The sequence below is a fragment of the Magallana gigas genome, chromosome 2 (assembly GCF_963853765.1).
Source record: "Magallana gigas chromosome 2, xbMagGiga1.1, whole genome shotgun sequence".
Lineage (NCBI taxonomy): Eukaryota > Metazoa > Mollusca > Bivalvia > Ostreida > Ostreidae > Magallana > Magallana gigas.
The window spans coordinates 25,682,450-25,705,221 of NC_088854.1; the positions used below are offsets into that span (position 1 = coordinate 25,682,450).

The 22,772-nt window shown below is 33.8% G+C and overlaps 2 protein-coding genes across 2 annotated transcripts; one reads left to right on the plus strand and one right to left on the minus strand.

Annotated features, from left to right (window-relative positions):
• Positions 1-2,277: 2,277 nt before the first annotated feature.
• LOC105330474 (tetratricopeptide repeat protein 29) lies at positions 2,278-7,238 on the minus strand. Its single transcript, XM_011432167.4, has 10 exons — positions 7,082-7,238; positions 6,625-6,835; positions 6,089-6,312; positions 5,384-5,569; positions 4,856-5,068; positions 4,622-4,707; positions 4,382-4,473; positions 3,740-3,863; positions 2,884-3,118; positions 2,278-2,461 (listed from the first exon to the last, which is right to left on the minus strand). Exons 2-10 carry the CDS (start codon positions 6,816-6,818, stop codon positions 2,364-2,366), a joined length of 1,452 nt encoding a protein of 483 aa, XP_011430469.3. The 5' UTR covers positions 6,819-6,835; positions 7,082-7,238; the 3' UTR covers positions 2,278-2,363.
• A 102-nt stretch (positions 7,239-7,340) lies between these two features.
• On the plus strand, positions 7,341-21,060 carry LOC105330475 (STAGA complex 65 subunit gamma). Its single transcript, XM_011432168.4, has 10 exons — positions 7,341-7,716; positions 8,393-8,513; positions 8,899-9,002; positions 18,234-18,343; positions 18,570-18,691; positions 19,080-19,267; positions 19,647-19,738; positions 20,000-20,120; positions 20,213-20,386; positions 20,766-21,060. Exons 1-10 carry the CDS (start codon positions 7,553-7,555, stop codon positions 20,773-20,775), a joined length of 1,206 nt encoding a protein of 401 aa, XP_011430470.2. The 5' UTR covers positions 7,341-7,552; the 3' UTR covers positions 20,776-21,060.
• Positions 21,061-22,772: the final 1,712 nt, after the last annotated feature.

Consider the following 22,772-nt stretch of genomic DNA (forward strand, 5'->3'; position numbering starts at 1 on the left):
AACTTTCCCTATGATAATACCGGTAATATGAATCAATACCTTGTATATGTGTATTTGCATTGTTTTGTTGTTGTTGTTGTTTATTTTAGATTATATATATTTTGGAAACTATTTACCAGTAAATATTTTGTGTATATACCATGCATGTAAACATGTATATAATTGATCTTGCACTGTACATATGATTTTGTAGATATAAACAAAATTATATGTATATACAAATTTGAGGAATATTTGAATTCATACGTGCAAAATATGTCTTATATATATTAATTATTTTAAAGATGGCATTTGCAGAGGAGCAGTGACTTTTTAATAGACTGTCGATCAGTGACTGTTAAATTTGAAATTCTCAAAATGTTTGATGAATTAATATATTTCCTTTTGTTATAAAAGAGGTTTTATTAAATCTTTTGATTTTGATTCTACTGAATTTATGTTTTTAGAAATATTTAAAAATGTCTTAATTAATTAATAAAATGTTAAAATCAAAAAATATCACGAATTATGCTTTTCACAAGTAATGGTACAAGGTAATTAACAAAGATCACTTGTACAGGAGGGATTAGGTAAAAAAAATAATTACAAGTGGATGATAATTTATTTTCATACAGAAAACTGAAGACATGTATATGAAAAGATAATGTTTATGAAACAAAAAATGTGAGGTTAAGGAGGCTGGATGGTCAACAAGTTAACCATTAGAGTAGTAGAATGTGGTTTAAAAATGGCCACAACCATTGAGCCGACCAAACTCTCAGTCTCTAAATTTTCTTAATGCTTACAGCGATAAAGAATTTGTAAAGTTTTAAAAAATTTCAAAATCTATTATGGTCATTTTACTTTATCAGACAAGGTAATTTTACATTTATCCAATTTCACGTGTAAAAGTTTTACACTGTTAAACAAGTGCCTCAACACAATTAATTATGTTTTAGAGAGATATTTAAAAAAATGCTATGAATTGGCAAATGAAGTGAATATTATAGCTGCATATCTATATAGCCTGTCTGATTGTAACGGTCAGAAAATGTTTCATGTGGTACCTAGTACTAATGAACAGTGTAGTTTTCTGTCCAATACCAGTTTTCACAAAAACTCAGTAGTCTGAAGACTGCTGCAAGTAAATTTTGGAGTAGAAAATGAAGAAGTTTGATAGACTTTTGGATATTTCAAAGTCACACACACTTAACAAATATTTTGGTACATAGTTACAATATTTTTTAATTCTAAATTATAAATAAATTAATTTTGTGATATTTAAAATAAATTTATCAAAATAATATAAGTTAAGATTGATATTGGTTGACTGTGTTCTTCAAATTTTTATGCATAATTTACTTTCAATTTTACGTCAAACTTTTTAAAAAAATGTAGGGGATCATTGAATTTGTTTGGGGGCCAGTTCCTTCAGACAGAGCATTTGTCCTGTCGGCTGCAAGTTTAAATGTTTTGGTAAAGACTTGAATTAATGTTAATTTTCCATATTATTAGCATTCCTAATTACATGTAAGAACAAAGATAAAGTTTACAAAATATCAAACTCAAAATGCGATGGGTTTTAATGATTAATTTCCCCATTGAAGAATGCTGTAAATTTTTCCAATGGGCATGGCCCCAGTACCAAATAGGGGTGAGAAGCAACGAGTTTTATGGCTTAAAACTTACTGTCTAATGAAAGTTCAAAATAAAACAAGAATTATACATGTGCAAAAATATTCATGGGCAATATAGCTCTTCTAGTGGATATCTATCATCACAAACCAGTCCATCATCTATGTACCCAGCAGTAAAAAAATGCATATAATTTTAATTGCACCTGGAAACTTAACCTCAACAGAGATCATTCCAGTTTAAATACTGCCAATGATGTGTAATATATTTAATTTACAATTCTTATCAACTGCTCTTACATGTATTTTGTTTGACACAAATATGCAGCATAACATAAGACCCTTTTTAAGTTTTATGTAAGTGAATTTATTTAATGACATTTTTACATTTTACAAAAAACAAAAAATGTACAATCAACATGATGTAGATAGAATGACACTTACAGAACAGAATGCAATACAGATTGTGCCTGTACCAAAATAAGTTCAATATATAGCACATAAGGCACCCCCATGTCAGTAACATGACATTTCATACTATATATGTACATGTGTACTAGCACATATCATAATCATGTTCTTACACAGGAATTAAGTATGAATGCACTAAGCATTATATATATCAACAAGAATAAAATATCACAGGATCTTTTTCCCCCGATAGGGTACATGTATGAACCACATTGATTTTAAGTTTTTGGTTCATTTTTAAAATTTTACTTCACTTCTGAAATTCTGAATGATCTCCCTTTAGCTTGCTTCCTCTCCCTTGCTTGACTCTGCTTTTTCAGAGGCCGGCTTTTCAGGTTCCTCTTTGGGCGCTGATGGTGCAGGGGGCTCCTCTTCTTCTACAAAATATCAAATATAGTGATAACCTCTATATTTTGGATACCACAAAGTAGGTACACAATGAAATTACTGTAATGCACTTATTTTTGTTTACATAATAATTGAAGATTCCTTTTTTTAACGTGAGTTCAAAATTCAGCAATTCTGACTTTTTTTCCTATCAAACTGAGTTTGCTTGATTAATATAAAATTGTGAGATCCAAGCTTTTGTAATGATGAATATCTTAAAGCTCACAACTTTCAAAAAAAAAATAATAGCAAGATTTTAAAACCCGCATGGCAGATGTTTTTCTGTTTCTCACAATTTTGAGTAGATAATAATTCTGCATATGAACATGATATTAGGAATCTACTACATGTTTATTGTATTCATATTAATTGTGCAACTAGCTGGTGATAAAAAATCCTATCATCAACATACTTGGCTCAGGGAAAGGCTTCTTAAAGTCGTCTGTTCTAGCATCCTTCCACTCACAGAGCCTTTCTAGGGCCGGGCGGGTTCCCATGACGATGTGCTCGCTCAGTCCCTTCAACATCTTGTGTGCCATGGAGATGCCATACTGGACTCTGTTTGTGTTGATGGATTCTAGGTCTCCCATGGATCGGGCTATGTTGTAAGCCTTACTGAAATACTCAGTGGCTTCTTCATACCGACCCTAAAATCATGAATGTAAAATAAAATATTATTGAAAATTATTTTTAAAAATCACATTAAAAAGAGCAATTTTTTAAAATTTTAGTCTTCCTGGAATCATAGGTGATTTTCTTTCTCTATTACATGTATGACACTGCTTCTGCATTAACGATCTCCAATCCTGAGCCATGTTCGATAACTCTAAATTATTCTGATTCTTTTATTTGTACCATAAATCTGCCTATGATAAAGACAGATTTTTTTAGTCTTCTATTGTTAGTATTAAGATCAGTTATTCAACGAAATGCTTGGCTAATAGTGGATTCACAGAGATCTACTACATGTAAAAGAAGGTAAAGGGGTTCGAGCCACCAATGCACCGTTACAACCTTTTTTTTTAACCTCAACTTGTAAATTTATTTCATTATATTCATCTTGGACAAATTTGAAATAACTTTGTAAAATGCATGGATACAATCTAGAATTTTACTTTATTCAAGTTTATAACACAAATAACATTTTTATGATGAGAAATACTTTGAGGCAGAGGATCGGAGAACCTTAATTTTTGAGAAATCCAAACTTTTTGTTAATCATTAATAAAACTACCAATTTAATAAAGAATATTTGTTATATGACTCACCAGAGAATTAAATATATTTCCCAGATTATGACAAGCTTTACTGAGACCTTTCTCCTCCCCACTCTGTTCCGTGACCTCCACAAATTTCATCAGATAGTCTATACTTTTCTCTAGTTTACCTTGCCTGAAAGAATAGATTTGTCTCCATTATCAACCATTTTTCCATTTCATAATGAAAAAATATTATCATTTAATGATTATCTTCTCTCCCTCCAGCTGCGAGATACCAGATGATTAGTACATGATGAACATTATTAAACAGATACTGTAAATTCCTAATTAAACGTGAAAAATTTAAAATCGCGAGAAGCACCCCTTGGGGGATTTTAAAATCTCGCCATTATTTTTTGGGAGTTGGGAACAATAAGAAATATTAATATATGTTTGGCATTCGCATTTTTACATTCTTGCGATTTGATTCAAAACATCGGGATTGTGGAATTAAATACTTGCGTAATATTAGGAATTTACAGTATACATATATCCAGTAGGTACCTGGCTGTTATTTTTATAAGAAAATTTAAATCAATATAAGCATGATACCATATATTCTCCATTCCCCCTTAAAAACTTAAATAGCCTTACAATGATTTCGAGGAAAAAAATCATCTACAGTAAATTAAAATGGCATATTTTACAAACCTTGCATAGGATTTGGCGATGGCATCACATGCTTTACCAATACCATCACTATCCTTGGTTGCATTACATGTATCCAAGTAGTTGTTTAAGTACTGCAAAGCATGAAAGGATAATTATTGTTCCTTGCATAGTCACCATGCATGGATGAATTCATTCATGCTTTACTAGCTAATCCATTCACTACTGAATGCAAATATTTCTTTTCTCTTAAATCAAAATGCACAAATAAAATGAATATACCTCTAAAGCAGTTTCACCCTCTCCAATTTTATCGTAGGCCTGTCCCAATCTGTAAGCAGCCTGTCCCTCAAGTACTCTGTCATTGCCTGTAAAAATCAACAATCCAAATAAACCTCTTAACATTGAAAAGTTCAATTGATACTAAAATTCCATTAGTCTTTTAATAATATTTCCATTCTAAGTTTCCTACTCTAACGAATATTGTAATACATAATGCGACATAATCATCCTTACTTTCTGTGGCAAATTTATGGGCTTTTTTGAGGTATTCGAGGGAATTCTGTTGGTCCTCCTCCTCCATTCGCTGACCAATGGTGGTATAAATGCGACTGAGATTGATACAGGCATCTGTGTGGTAGGTGAATCCGTCCGCTTGGATCCACTCCTTGTGTTCAACGGCCAGCTTGTAGTAGTTCTCAAAATGTTCAGCTGCCTCAAAGTATTGACCTATAACAGATAAAATACAATTTTTGAAAAAATTTAGTTTATCCATCTTTATTTACCGGTATTTGAGATTTTAAGACGCAAGTTCAGGTATCTACCATTAATCTTTTATTTCACTTGCTAAAGGTTTGTGAATTTGAAGTAGATCTCTATACTTTTTTTATATGTGCATATGTATTTTTGCCGATCATGAAATGACTGTAAAAAATAGCATTGGTGAAAATTACTGAATATACTGTCTCTGGAACAATGGAGAAAAAGCAAATACATGTAGTGCTTTCATATAGAACCAATATAATTTTGACACTCCATCCATACCATTGTCCTCAAGTGCAGCTCCCACATTATAGTAGCCTTGGGCCCGGAGCTTTCCGCCGTCACCTTTGATGCTGGAACTTGTTTCCAGACAGGTGTTAAAAAAGTGATCGGATAACCATTTATCTCCTGTTGACTGGAAGTAACGAGCAAGCTCGAATCTGTTGTGGTACACCTCTGAGTGGTCATCTGTGAAAATTATAAAATGGTTGGCACATTATAATTACCCGGTAATAAAAATTTCGTGCACTCTGTCTCACTTTATTCTGTTAAATTTTTTCTATACCGTAATCGTGATAAAATACTTGTACAAAGAAATTCATTATCAATGCTCTCAATCAAACAAAAGAGTAAAAAATTTAGTTCAGGACTTCTAGATGAGGATTACCTAAGGTTGACATCACTGACATAATGCTTCTGAAATACAGAGTACTTTGTTGCAGTTGGCCATACTATGAAATGGATTCTTTTAAAAACACTGATTAGAAAATTTTCGTAATGATTTCACTGCATGTATACTACATATAAATCACAAAAATTGTTTTTCCTAAGACACAATATGATAAACATGCATGCAAAGTAAAATGTGTGTCTAAAATGAAATACATGTATTCAAGTAAATGTTTTATGTTTACACAACTGCTTGATAAACTATCAATCAATATATTATGAGCAACATCAACATCATAACAGCTGGGACTTCATTACCTTTCCTCATAGCTTCCTCTGCTTTTGTCAGGTGAAATTTAAGCTTGTCCAGTTCTTGATGTCTGTCTTTTAACATTGTTTGTGTCCACATTAATGACTCTTCTCCCTGTGCTAATCTCTCCTCTTCTTGTTGTTTGATAAGTGCAAAAAGTTCACTAAAAGACTTGTGATATCCATCTTGTAACATATCCAGACACAAATTATGTTTGTATGTGTTTCTGTAGCTGTAATTAGAATAGGTTGGTTACTTAATGGTTTGATGAACATGAAGCTGTAGATTAATAATTTCTCAGTTTTAATAATAAATTTGATTAAAATCATGCAGCTCTTAATAGGATATTGCACCGATCGCACAAGTATCGAAATGTTTTTGTTTGCATTTCTAAAGCTTAGAATATTATTCAGTATTTGAAAAATTAAATTCTATTGTCATTTGCAAGTTCATCTTATGTATTCTAAACTGACACATGAGATTATCACACACTAAAAAACTTATTGCATAATTATGTTAACCCTAATATTAATTATATATGTACCTCGAAGTTTGTTTCTTTGATAAATCTGGCTGTTGTTGTCTAAGAACTTCTTGTTTAAATAAAATTTCACGATCTGTTTTTCCAATTTTCATCAGTGGCTTCAGTTTACCACTAGGTGGTCCCTTAGGAGCAGGTACTGTATACCCTTGTTTGCTCCCACTAGGGGACTTGATGGGCGGCAGAGTGGCCGCCATTATGGCTTTTACATTTACTGAAAATTAGATAAAATCAACATCCATTATTTCAAAAAACATATTTAACTTTATGCAATTAATCGTGTTATTTTAACATAGCTCCACACACAAAGTTTAAAGAAACAGAGATATGGACTGAAAAACAAATGTCAGTTGTTATTATAGTACACTGTATTCAGAGCGAATACATAGTCTTTTATTCATGAAACTTCAAAATAATGTTTGTTTATCTATTATTGTCAATCAAAAAGCCATTATGTTACCTAAACTCCCAGATTAATGAATCTACACTCGTTTCACTTTGTCTGCCATTAGTTGTTGGTTGACATGGTAGCAACTGTTCCGCAGTGAATTATGTATATAATTTTTCTGAACGTTATGTAGCTAATTAAAAACAATGACTGTTCCATTCATTTTATATATAACATGCATGAATTACTAGTTCAAATCTAGTAACATTCTATTTATTTTTTTTATTTCTTTAAATATTTTCACCGTAGTTGCTATCTATGAAAATGTAAACATCCGGTTTTGACAAAGCCGCCAAAGGAAAACCGAAAGGAAAAGGAAAGCGGCTCACAAACCTCAGATACCCCGCGTCTTATTGATACTGATTACAAAAATGACACATAATTGATAATATCGTAAAGCTCTTGTTGCGAGTTACAAGGTAATCTTCATTCGATTAAATCTTCAACTTGCAAGTTGCATGACTATTTTGATTCAGCAAAAACATGATATCCAGTCAGACGCTGTGGGGAGAAATACCTCCTCCCCCAGACACTGACAGAGGAATAGCCAACCTGGAGCGAGAACAGATGGCGAAGCTGAGATCTTTAGAGGTGGAGGGTCCCCGACTTCATCAGCCGTCAAGTCGCCACCAGCCCCCATCAAAGGAGTAAGTTTTTGAATATATGAAGCAAAAATAAAGCTACATGATATGAGTGCTATTTAGTGATCAGTCATTCCATCCTTCTGTCTATCTGACATCACTTGTGATGTCTGTAGCTCCTGGTCTAAAAAAATTGGATGGACGACCTAAGATATTTATGCAGCACATTTGGACAATTTTTAATAAAAATGCACATACCTGTGAAAGAAGTGCAGGGATAATTTCCAAGATAATTTCATTGACAAATTATCATCTTTATCAACATTTTACCACAGATATCGTCACTTAACTATATAGCCTCTGATGTTCTGGTAAACATCATAACCAGCTCAGTAAAGTGAAGTACCAGTAGTACGTGTAGTTTGTTAACATATAAAAATGGCAACTCTCAATCTGCACATGAATTTAAAATACTCAATTCTTCGAGTTCAATTAGCATGTTAAAAAGAGAGTCTGATGCAAGTAAAGCAAGGACATTGATAGTAAATTGTCTGAAGAATTTAATAGTATTATTTATTTCCATAGAATTTTTGTAGAAATAGTATTATCTTTTACTGTGTGACCATTAGGGCAATCACAGAAGGAACACTTGGGGTGTTGATTTTTAATTGTTTTACTGTTTTTTGCAGTATTTAGAAACCAGTAATAAAAACTAAACATGCTTCACCACCCTTTATTTTAGTCCCTTGCCAGCAGAGAAATTTGAGATGGACCCAATTGTTGTTCACACCATCAAATTAATGCAGCATGCAAAGAAGCTAAGGGGCATGATCAGTAGCATACAGCAGCAACAGGACGGAATGGTTGGGATATTTGAGAATCTACAAACCTTAATTTTTACTACTTGTGTACTTAATTATTGATAAGTACTGGTACATGTGTGTGTCAAAATCCTGTTTAGGATTAAGACTTAAAGTACATTTCTTTATTCATAATTCATTACTTCATATTCTAATAAATTGAACAAAATGATACAGACCTTTACAATGTCAAATGCAATAATTTATGCACTAATTATAGTTTTGATGAAATAAGGATCTGTGTTTGGATTTTGTTACATAAAAAAAAATGATGATGATTTCAAAATTTCATAAGATTTAAAATGCATCTATCAAGATTTACATGTATTACATACCAAATTCCATAGCTTTGTGTTTTCTTAATCATGGCATTTTTTGGTTGTTGAAGGATGTTGACTTCCCTCCAGCTCCTCCTATCCCAGAATTCAATGGACCACCCATGAAGAGCAATCTACAGGGACCTGTTCCATTTCTACCAAAAGACACTGAAAGGTTTTTAATTTGAGTTTATACCATATGCTAGCTATTTTATGTATCGTGTATGTATTTTTAGCTCAGCAAGACAAAGTTTCGGGGGGGGGAGCTTATGCTACACCCCCATTGTCAGCAACAGGACCTGTTTAAAGTTTTTTGAGCAGGTCCTATGTCTAAATTATAACTGGTTCCATCTTCACCAAACTTGCAATGTTGGTGCATCTGGACACACTTATGAACTTAACAAACTTGGATGCTGAATCTGGACCATAAGTTTCAGTGCTTAAGGAGGTTAAGGTTTTTTGAGCAGGTTAAAGTTTTGGGAATAGGTGCCTTTTGATGGCCATATCTAAATTATTATTGGTTCATCCTTCTTCAAACTTTGATAGATGAGGAATCTTGTGATACTGATGCACTTGACAGGCTTTAATGCTGAATCTATTAAGCAATGGGTTTCAGATGCTGTAGAAAGTATAGGTTTATGGAGCTGGTCGCATGTTTAGGTAAATAATGGTCCTTACTTATTCAAACTTGAATGGTTGATTTAACTATGTAAATGAATCACAGAGCTAGCTTCAGATGCTGAAAGTGATCTTCATTATTCAGATGCTTAAGCAGGTTTCAGATATTTGAAGAACATCGTTAGGGTCTTGGGGCTTGTAACATAATGAAGTAAATTCAGACTTGCACAGTTAATACATGTATAACTATTGATGTGTAATATAGAGGGAGCTTAATCTTGATTATCTGGTTGCTAGTAAGATGTTAGTTTTTAGCCTACCTGGACACAGACCACAATTATTTTTCCCTCTTATTCCTTTATACAAAAATAAATCATATAAAAAATTCCACCGGCTCAAATGAGTTCAAATACAGCATACCTATAGAATGACACTAGTCCAACAACATCTCCAAACTACAGTAAAATCAATTGAGAGGGGACTGAGATATGGCCCCTAAAATAACCCCTACCATGAAAAATTCACTTTCACTTTGGAATTTGTGTAAACCAAATGCGACCATTAAGTACCCCTAGGAATTTTTGAAATAATACATACATTTTTAGAATGGAACTACTTGCGTGGTTAATGAGCACGGGGTAAAAATAGTGGTATGTGACCTAATAATTACACAATTCTTCTTTGATTTTGATGAAACTTGGTAGGTAGACACTTATACCCATAATACACCTCCCTGTGAAATTTGGCGGGAATTGTTTATTCTGCATCAGAGTTATAGGCCTTTGAAATCTGGTCCAGGAAGGCTGAAATAACATGCAAAATCTAGCATGTTACACACAATATTCAAATTTCAAGAGCTACATTTAACATTAATTACTTGTCAAAAGTTTCATTAATCTATTACATTCATTAACCCAACATGTCTACATGATGATGCTAATGATGATTTAATTCTTTTACACCTGGAACTATTTTTTGGAAATTTTTGAAAAAAATACCCCAAATATGGCTAAATTTTTCAGAAAATGCCAAAAATGAAACATTTAATCACATGCTATGAGCTTGAAAAAATATTTAAAAAATTCTGCATTAAGTTTGCTATAGAAATCAGGTATTTTGATAAATATACAGTGGCTAATCCGTTTACATTAAGCAGATAATCACATAGAACCATTCACACATTTTCAGGAAATAGCACTTGCTGACCAAAGTAGATTAACTCAGAGTACACAGGGCTGATATGGATAGCCATAACATGCCTTTTGAAACAAAACTAACAATTTAGAAGAATTTAGAATGAATTCTATTTGTCCATTCATTACATATACACTGAATAAATTACTTAAATGAACCCAATTCATAAGGAGCCTTGGTTCATGAAAACTGTACTCTTAAAACAAAGGGAGATAACTCTACACATTAAAATCCAAAGTAGGGATTTTTTACAAACATTAACAAGAAACTATTTTAGAAATTACAAGTCCATCACCTTCTTTCAGCATTCTCTGGTGTGATTAATCTTGAGGAGATCATACCTTTTGTAGCGAGGATTCACCATTCAAAGTCATGGGTTTCTACATACATTGTGCATTAAGAGGTGAAAATGTCTGGTATGTTACCATGAACAATGATGACCAAGACTCAAATTAATGATGAGAGTGCCAAAAAGATATTACTACAGTATTACAGATAGTAAAGCTTCTAGCAGACCTCATATATCTTGGGCAATCACTGTTCAATGCCAGCAACCAAACTCATACACATGCTACATTTGTTGGTAGTTACATTTCTAGGACACAAAGAGGGGAAAAACTGTCATAATAAGACTTTAAAGCAGTAATTTAAATAAAAGTTTGCAAGGCATTGATAATTTAGATGCTGAAATGACTATTTCTAACCAGTAAAATGTATATGTCTCATATAAATATCTATACATGAAGGTTTACATATTCTAAAGTACTGAGGAAAATGTTGTGATGCCTACTCACCATCAGATTTCAAGTGTTAAATTGTAAGAAAAATATGAATAAATGAATAAAATCAACTTACCATTTGTTGTTTTCTTCATTATTTCTCTGTCAAAATGGTGTTAACTGGGGGAGGGGGGGGGGGGGGGGGCAGCAGGTGCCCCTTTACCAGCTTGTATGTCCTGTCATGCAATCTGCTAGGCAGTGAAATATGTCATCATTCATAGGAATCATAAAGTAACATGAGCCCTACTTTCCTCCTTATAATTTAATCAATATAATATTAAAGGAAATATATATATATATACTTTTACTTGTAATATGATTAATATGAGAGAGAGAGAGAGAGAGAGAGAGAGAGAGAGAGAGAGAGAGAGAGAGAGGGAGGGGTATATTTAAGGCTTTATAACTTAATGACAAATCGACCAATTCTTTTATGATTTGGGTGATAAGTAAAGTTAACATTAGAAAGTGTTTTTAGACATTTTGCAAGTACTTACGTCCCCTGTTTGACTCATTGATGACACCATGCTGTTCACACCCCGTTCAAATCCATTTCACACAATTTTTACCATTATTTTTTCACATTATCTGCCAAAATTGAAAAAGAACCCCACAAAATGTCATTATTCATCCTAATTGTTTGAAAAATAACGAAAAATTAGACTTAAGTTGATAAACGTGGATTTTGACCTTTGACCTGATAGGACACAGACCACAATTATTTTTCCCTCTTATTCCTTTATACAAAAATAAATCATATAAAAAATTCCACCGGCTCAAATGAGTTCAAATACAGCATACCTATAGAATGACACTAGTCCAACACGGCACGTCTTTTAACCCCAAGGAACCCCAAGGAACCCCAAGGAAACCCCAAGGAACCCCAAGGAAACCCCAAGGAACCCCAAGGATACCCCAATAACAGAAATGAATAACTATTGATACCCAAGGGGGTCTCATTAGAGTGCAAGGGTCACCCCTTACCCTTGGTACCCCAATTATACCCCAAGGAACCCCAAAGATAACCTAATAATACAGATTTATAACTCCTGATACACCATAGGAATCCCAAGGAACCTCAAGGATACCCTAATGATACAAATTTTAAACTCGTGGTACCCCTGGGGACTCACTGGTATTCCAGACACACCTCTAAGAACCACAGGGAACCCCTGGGATATCCCAAGGAACTCCAAGAATACCCTAATAATACAGAATCATAACTCTTGATACTCCATAGAACCCCAAGGATACCCTAATAATACAAATTTAAAACTCTTATTAACCCTGAGGACTCATTGGTATTCCAGATACACCTCTAGGAATCCCAGGGAACCCCATGGATATCCCAAGGAACTACCCTAATAATACAGAATCATAACTCTTAATACTCCATAGAACCCCAAGGATACCCTAATACATTGTAATACAAATGTAAAACTTTTGATAACCCTGGGGACTCATTGGTATTCCAGATACACCTCTAGGAATCCCAGGGAACCCCAGGGATATCCCAAGGAACTCCAAGAATACCCTAATAATACAGAATCATAAATCTTGATACTCCATAGAACCCCAAGGATACCGTAAAACGCTGCAATACAAATCTAAAACTCTGGATAACCCTGGGGACTCATTGGTATTCCAGATACACCTATAAGAATCCCAGGGAACCCCAGGGATATCCCAAGGAACTCCAAGAATACCCTAAAAATACAGATTCATAACTCTTGATATACCACAGAACCCCAAGGATACCTCAAGGAACTTAAAGGATAACTTAATAATACAAATTTAAATTCTTGATACCCGTAGGGACTCATTGGTATCTCAGACAAAACCCACGGATACCCCAAGGAACTTTAGGGATATTCTTATACATGTATTGGTTATATAAATTTTATAACTCTTGATATCCTTTGGAACTCCAAGGATACACTATATCTCTTGATACTTTTTGGGTCTCTTTGATATCCTAGACAAATCACAAGGTATCCCAGGAAACCCCATGGGTACCCCAAGAAACCTAAAGGATACCCTAATAGTACTCTAATAGTAATAATACAGATACCCCATTGTTATCCCTGACACACCCTATGGATACCTCAAGGAACTCCAAGGATACCCAGTAATATAGCTTTTGATACCCAAATGAACCCCAAGGATACCCTAATAACACAATTTTATATATCTGGATACACCCTCAGGGCTTTTTGATATCCCAGACACCATTAGGTATCCCACGGAACCCCATGGATACCCCAAGGAACTTAAAGGATACCCTTATAATACAGATTCATAAAACTTGATACCCCATAGAACCCAATGGAACCCCAAGGATATAGCCTAATAATTCAAATTAAAAATTCTTGATACCACTTGGGACTCATTGGTATCCCAGACACGCCTCTAAAAACCTCTATAAACCCTAGGGAACCCCACAGAAATCCCAAGGAACTCCAAAAGATATCCTAATCATACAGATTTTATAACTCTTGATACACCATACAACCCCAAGGATACCCTAATATGTAATACTTTAAAACACATTTGGTCTAGCCGAAAAATTTTTGTCTATAAATTTGTTTCGGACTTGTGATATTGCATCACATTCTAAAATATAATGAAATTCATCGGCTATACGTTTTTTGTAACAGAGAGGACAAAATCTTTCATTTAATGGGATACCTTCCCATCTTCCCACTTCAACTGGTAGATGGTGATTTGAAGTACGAAAGAACTATATATATGATATGAGTTAAATTTGGCCCCCATTATTCGCAATTTTTTAAAGTGTTTCAGGTACAATAATATGTTATGTTATATTTTAGAAGAGTTGATGTAAAATTTATTTTTCACCTATTTATTTGATTTTTTTTGCACTCACTGGCAGAAAATGTTGTCAGAAGTGACGCTATTTCTATATTTCAATCAAAATCAGTCCAAAATTTACATTTTTCTTATCTTTTTATGAATGGGAAATATAGAGGGCATGCTTGAACAGGGAAAATTTTTTTGTCACTTATTAGCCTTGGCTAGATACATCTCTGATTAAAATATTTTGTTTGTTCAAGCATGCTTTCTATTTTTTCTGAAAGAAAAACTGCTTGAAAACAAGCTGTTTTATGCTAAAAATGCAAAAATGGCAGGAAAAGGTTGTCTTTACGATGTCATATTTCTAAATTCTGGGACATGATAGAACAAACCCTTTTTAATTATGAAAATTTACTTCTATTACAAGTATCTAATTAATTTTTTAAACTTTATATTAAACATAATCTAAAAAAACTGCCTGTCATTTTTTTTTTTTTATTAAAAATTTGCTTAAGGTCAATAACTGAACAGACTATAATTTACCTGTAATTAATTTCCTTTGTTCTTTGAAACCCTTACCTGAGCACCATTCCCACTTAGCTAAAATCAGTCACCCATAAAAATTTCAGAATTATAGCAAAGTGGGAAGACACCCAAAATTCACAAGGGTTGTCTACCAATAAACAAGGAGATGTAGGTGTAGGTAAATATATTGCAACAGTGATGGTGAAGCCATTGTGTTTACATGTAAAGGGTTATGTTGGCCCTTTAATCCCTGTCCAAGAGCTACCACCAATATACAACGGGTGTCTACCTGCAATTAACAGGTATTTTGGTGCCTCTCAGGTGAACATTCTGCGCACATAATGGGTCAATCCATTGTGTTGTACCCACGAAGGGGAGATAGCCCCACTCCACACTTCCATGATCACTTCTTGTCTTTTCTCAAAAGTACTCCAATAAGGGTAACACCCCCTATGTCAATAGTAAAACAAGTTTGGGTCTTTGTAACTGAACAATATCTTTCCCCACTTCATTTGAAAATTTCACCGAAGAAACATTGTCATATTAAGTGTTCATATGAATGGTTCACCGGAAGAATTGCAGACTTCCTTGTGGTGACATGAAATTTAGTGCCCTATTTTCATGAATTTGATATAATTTGTTACTGATTCAATATTGGCTGATCATCAGTTGGTAAGAGACAACAAATTCTGCCGATTAACGGTACTCGATTATGATTTTCAACCGATTTGACAACATTAATTGTTAAATTCATCCAAAGTGAACAGATATTTTAAGTCAGGAGAAACATTATTTTTATCATACCAGTATGTATTGGGGTATCACAAGTGTTCCTTGGGTTGCCCAGATGTTTTTATGATATTCCATTGAGTAATTGGGTATTAATTAGTAATATGTTTTACAGTACAACCATTGGGGTGGTTATTAAATTCTATCAATTGGGTACCTTGCAATTGGGGTTCCTACAGGTATCCTTGGGGTACCAATAGTTGACCTTTGGACTCCAATGAGTATCCTGGGGTATCAATAGTTATCAATTTTTATAATTGGGGTATCCTTGGGGTATCAGGAGTGACCCGTTGATTTTTAATGAGACCGGCCTTGGTCATCAAATTTACTTTCCAACATTGAGGTATCTATGGGGTTCTCAAGGGTATCCTTTGGGTTTTCATTGGTATACTTGGGATTCATTTGGGTTCTTTGGGGTACTTATCACTTTAAATACATATGTATAACAGTAATATATTTACAAATTAATGTATCTGATGATATTTTTTTTTATTTAATTGTTTTAATGAAAAACCAACAAAATGACAATAATCCCACCCTTTGCAGTAAATGGAAATACCGGTAGCCAAGCAATGCTCTTCTGTTGATAAAACTTTGAATATCTTTCTAATAAGAGTCTTAACAGATGCAGTTAGTTGTTTCAAATTTTCCTCACTTTCTGCTATGGTTCAATGGAACTCCATATCAGAAAATTGATCCCATAGGACTTTATATATGATTTTCTTTGACAGGCTTGTTAAATTTAATAAACTCCCAAAACATTACCATAATTACCATACTATGTAAAAATATGTAAGAAAGAAAATTATTATTACAAACAATTTTAAAATTGCAGAAACACTACAATCATATCACGACAGTAATTTTAAATCTAATTTAAATTAAATTCCCTATAGGGTCACTTCATCAACTTGCATGACTAATAAATTTAAACAACTTCTAAAAATAGTTCACTTCTTTATTCTAATAATGATATTATTTATTTCCTTTTAAATTAGCCCCAAAGCCACTGCCCATTTTACAGATTATCAATTTTCCATACACACATGCTCCATCTAAACCATGGCTCAGATAATGGCCCCCTTGGGACAAATGAATTCAGCCAGCTCCTAAGAATTTATCATTGACAAACAAAAAATCTGCATTGTCAGTTGATAGAATACTTATAAAAGATAAATTTAGTTAACGCATAAAGACAAAAAACCTCCATTTGAATGTATTTATATAAATATATTTTAGGGTGTTTTAATGCTATAAATTAATTAATAAAATCTGTAAGGATTACCTCCCTTACTTTTCAACATCAGTGAACAAAAAATAGAATGAGGAAAATGAAAACTGTCATAAAATCATTAAATCTTGTCTGATCCTAAAAAAATTACAGGTGCACATCTTCAGATGGTGATGAACATATGTACAAAAAATTTCAGACTGTTCCATGCAGTAGTAAAAAATTCTATAGGGGGGACAAAGTTGCATCTACAGAGAGACGGATAGACGGACGGATAGGGTGAAACCAATATACCCCCCTAAACTTCATTTGTGGGGGTATAGGGGTACATGTATAATGAGACTCCTGGGGTATCACTAGTTACTAATTTCTATTATTGGGGTTACTTGGGGTTCTAACAAGTATACTTGGGGTTCCTTGGGGTATCCTTGGGGTACTACGAGGTGACCCTTGGATTCAAATGAGACCCCTTGGGTATAAATAGTTATTAATTTCTATCACTGGGGTACCTTGGGGTGAGCCTTTGATTTGAATGAGACCCCTGGGGTATCACTGGTTAATAACTTTATCATTTGGGTTCCATGGGGTTCTTACGGGTTTCCTTGGGGTTCCTTGGGGTACCCTTGGGGTACTAAGAGGTGACCCTTGAAGTCCAATAAGACCCCTTGGGTATTAAAATTTATTAATTTTTGTCATTGGGGTTCCTTGGGGTATCCTTGGGGTATCCTTGAGGTTCCTTGGGGTTCCTTGGGGTTTCCTTGGGGTTCCTTGGGGTTCCTTGGGGTTAAAAGACGCACCCAGTCCAACAACATCTCCAAACTACAGGAAAATCAATCGAGAGGGGACTGAGATATGGCCCCTAAAATAACCCCTACCATGAAAAATTCACTTTCACCTTGGAATTTGTGTAAACATTGGCCTCTTTACACCCTTTCTATTGCGCTTGTAAAGATAATTTTTCTAAAATTTTTCCTGCCTGTATTTTTTTTCAAACCGTCTTCTTTCCATCCATGCCATAAAAGGAACCAAATTCGACCATTTAGTACCCCTAGGAATTTTTGAAATAATACATACATTTTTAGAATGGAACTACTTGCGTGGTCAATGAGCACGGGGTAAAAATAGTGGTATGTGACCACCTAAGGCCTTGATTACCTATGTTTTGTTTGCTACATATATGTAGTAGAACAGAGTATAATTTTATATTTTCGTTTCCTTATTTTTGGAGTACCTAATTCCACAATTGCACAGTTTTGTGTCAAATTGCAATAATGTAAAATTGCAAGCACCTCTCAGAAAATAGTAAAATATATTTTCATATAAGTGTATTTAGTACGGTATATGAAAATAAAAATATAATTTAGCACAACTAATCTATACCCATGCAGTAAACAGTTAAAGTGACCTTGCATCAGCAAGCACATGTAGACTTGAATTTTTCTCATCTTGTTCAATTCAGTGACTTTGTCAGAGGAATAGGCGAAACTCCTCCAGTGGTCGACGAGGAAGCATGTCGTAAATTACTCCGCAAATCAACAGCCGCACTCTGTGCACACATTGGATTTGATAGTAAGTATTTAACAGTACATGTACGTAAAGTTATCTGACTTATCATAAATCTATCATTGGAATTCATGCAGCACCGAAACATTTTTTTCTGAAATGATATATAAATTTAAATATGATTTTGCCTAACTCTCATTTCCCTGGTCAAATGGAATTAAGAAATATATTTTTGATTCTTTGTTGAAACAAGAATCATTAAAAATAAATATTTCATTGTTTCTGTTTTAAGCCTGCAGTGGAAGTGTTCTTGAAACATTAACAGACGTGGCACATGAATATTTCCAAGATTTCTGTTCCAGACTGCGGAATGCCGCAGACAACAAGTTATTACATGGATACTCTGGCTTCCCAGTAAGTACTTGTACCTAGCTATCATTTACCCTCATGAATATGACTGTAATGAAGTTGAGATATATTCATAAACTGCACTGGGAATATGTATACCATTGTACCACTACATGTTTTATTTTGTGTATTGCGTATGGTTATAATAAAAGGGAATTTCGTATGGATGTGGTCTATCATGGCTAATACCATATAGTAATGGTCTCTTTAATGCATCTCTGGTCTATTTTAGAGCAGAAGAACTCTATGTTCTTCGAAAGAAATTTTCTTCTGTGTATTTATCCATGGAAAGATATTCTTAATGGGAGTTTTATACTAGCATAATAACTAGCTATAGAGGATTTATAATCTTAAATTCATTTTAATCAAGTATGTGATTTTGATTTTTGACCAGGATATTGTGGAGCAGGTTTACCACGAGATGGGCATTGGGAGTGTCATCGAAATTCATGACTTCTACCAGTCACGGATCATTAACCACCATGCTTCAATGCAGCAGACTTGTGCCCAGTTAATGGCCGAGTACGAGAAGCTGAAGCAGCCAATCATGGTGAAGCAAATGGATACAGTACCTGTCATCAGGTGTCCACGCTTATGTTATATATCAGTTGTCTTTCTTTTCTTTTGGGGGGGGGGGGGGGGTTTAAATGCAGGAGGTGGATTGAGAGGAGTAGTTATCCTGGTATCTTAGCAAAAAGTATTTTGATGAAGATCTGTATTTCATAATTGAATAAGATATTTAAATATTCTATCTGTGTATTGATATTTTTGTTCATTTAATCCAACCTGCAGAATAGTCATCTCTTAGTTTTAATGGCGTAATGCATCCGTAGTAATATTTCAGCTAATAATTATGTGTCATATATGTGTCAAATAATGCGGCTGTCTCTGATAAATCCCATCATGGTACTATAGTATTTAATATCTTTGGTAAATGAACAACTTTGTTTTTTTTCTGTAGAATAAAGGAGGAATCATCTTCGGAAATTCAATTTCCTGTTTTGGATGAAAATGATGAATTGAACGACGCAGAGCAGCTACTTCAGCTAGAGGGTCAGTATATAGATTTAACAATTCTGTTAAACTATAACAGCTGTTTTGTTAAACCAAAGAAAAGACCTCTGAACAGATATCTAGATATCATAGATATGTTTAATAACAATGACTGTTATGTTTACCCAGATAAAAGATGACCTGTCATGAAGATTAATCTCAATTATTTTCAAAGTATTTGTCAAGCAAATACTGCACAAATTTTCTTGTTCTGAACTTCTGATATGAATACATTTTGTTTAAGTTCATTCTCTCTGACAGGTTTAGGAGGATTTGAGATCACTGTTGAGCACGAGTCAGCGAGTGGACTCACAACAGAGGTTGAGTCAAAGTGGAATAAAGAGGGCATAAAAACTGAGCCTGTAGACACACCTGTCACAAAGTAAGTACATGTACTTCTACTGATACCAGTATAAGTGGCTCAGTATTCAATTTTGATATCTCAAATGTCGAAGATGCATTTATGAATTTTAGCACCAGAGTGAGTACGTTGGATGACTATGATGACCCCAGCAGTATAAAAGTCCGGACACCCCGCACCCCTGCCCAGTTGAGTGAGGGTGGGGACATCTCCAACCCGGGCTCTGTTGCGGCCTCTGATATCATGTCTCCTCCCTCACTGTCCAGACCCAGCAAGCCCAAGAAAAGGTAGGTTATGCAAGACTTCTGGAGTAACTTCCCTTTGCTGGAAATCTAGGTAGACGTGATTAGATGATAAGATTTTATGTGTAGTTCAACTTTGAATCAGATTGGTAAAAAATTTGTGAAAACATTTCATTATGAGCAAAATATGATTGACTTGCATGTATGAGAAACTACAGTAAGAAAAAAAGAGGAATGGTTTTTGTGTTTCATGAAGAACAAAAATTATCATCTGATACTAGTACATGATACTCAAAAAAACATTTTATGTATAGTGTGCCTGTAGCTATTTGTACAAATACATGGACTTATATAAAATTGAGGACAAGCTGAAGAAAAATGTTTTTTAAAGGGGAATAACCCTGTTATACTTGTTTGGTTGCAGAAAAAAATGAAGACTGGCTTATAGAGATGTGGGGAAAATGTGCTTAACGTGTTCTGAAATTTCAAGAGACTTTGCAAACTTTGAAATGAAATATTCAGATCTTTGAATCTCTAAAGATTTTGTGAATTGTGGACATTTCAGCACTTGTATATCATATATATGTGCAGTCTGACTGTGATCCTGGAATATCAAAGAGCCTGTGAGGAAGAAATCATGCAACTAGTGCTTTACTAGTGCTATATGATACTTCGTTCATGGTGAATTGTATGTGAATAAAAGAGGTACAAATATGTAATGCACATGTTTCTGTTTGTAACTATTAAGAGTAAGGTACGTGTATGTACCTTTATAGGTACAGGTTACAATTAGGTATTTTTGATATAGTTCGAGGCCTACCCAAAACACAAAAAAGTACACATAGTTAATGTTTTGTGGACAGAGTTGTGGCTATGTAATTATGTTTCTGGTTATATAGATATCCACGTATATAACTGTATATCTACAAATGTAGGAATATGTGGGGAAGTTTGTATGGAATACAGATGAAAATTGTATTGCTGTAGGTATGCAGTTGATAAATCAAATAATCACATACAGATTTTTTAACTGAAAGATAAAAAATATTGATGTAGAAATAGATAACATTTTTAATGCATGGACATATGCATGATGGTGGATATACATGTACTTTAATGAATAGTTCATTTAACATAAAAATGTTGTGACATTTTATTGACAGTTTACAGTACTTGTTCTACAGTAACTACTGATTTACAAACATAAGTCTGTTGTTACATGTATTTGTGAACAACTGCTCATCAAAACATCAATTAAATGTTATATATTTTCCTTGATTTTTGTCTTCTTAATACCGGTAATCTTATATCTCATTTATAAATTGGTTTTCATTTTGAAATAGATCAGTGGAATCGTTTTTGATATGATACTTTCAAATCAGCATTTCAGGGTATAGAATCACCGCATCAACTAGACTGTATGCAAGTTACACTTGTAATATTCTTCTAAATTTACTCTGTAATTTAGTGACTTGTCACCCCCCATCCTCCGCCCCATGGCCACTCATTATGAAGTTAGTTCCAGCAGATGATATGTCATGTTAATCAGATCTTGTTATCAATTACTACCACTTTTATGAAATATTTTTTAATCAATAGACTCCGAAAACTATGAATTTTTTAGATAGCCTGATTTTCATATAACTTGCAGCATTTTGTTATCAAGTCGATTCTGTGCAAATGCAAAAACACTTTAGTTGTGTATTACTGTTTACATAAGGGTAATATATAGGAGGAGCGGGTTTATTTTACCTGTTTACATAAGGTCCCTAGCGAACTGTCTAAAACATTGATTTTTCAATAGACTTTTTTTTCAATAGTAAGTGATAGGGATTTAAGATTTTTCATTAGATGTGTAATTTCAATATATTACCCACATTTGTTACCCCACATAGATTATATATGCGAGTCAGAGTCATAAATCTAGCAACGTTAAACTATCAAATAAAGATTTCAAGAGAAGGCGAGAATCTCTGTAATGTATATACATCTAGTATGCTTCACACAGGATTTCAATTTACCTGCTCTTATCAAGATTTTCTTTGATCCAAAGTCAGCACAAGTTAAGCTGTTTGAAGACTTAATGGCTTATCGTCATGAATATTTTTTAGGGCACTGTTTTCGATAATTAAAAAAAAATGTGTGAAAATCCTTTTGTGAATTAGAGTAAGGCTTGCCAAAAATTTGTAAGTTTGATAAGTATGAATTATCCAAAAGTGAATTGTTGTGTACCCTAGTGTTCTCCCAAGAAAAAATTGTTGTAACAAATACTACTACCGGTACTACTTCTACTACTACTACTTCCCAGAATATCAATTTTTCTTAAAAACCATGTAACTATGGAAGTGTTATGGTGACGAAGTATAAACATAATATTTCAAAATTGCCATTTCTGTTTGTTCTGCTGCAAATTCTGGGTATTGTTAAGTTT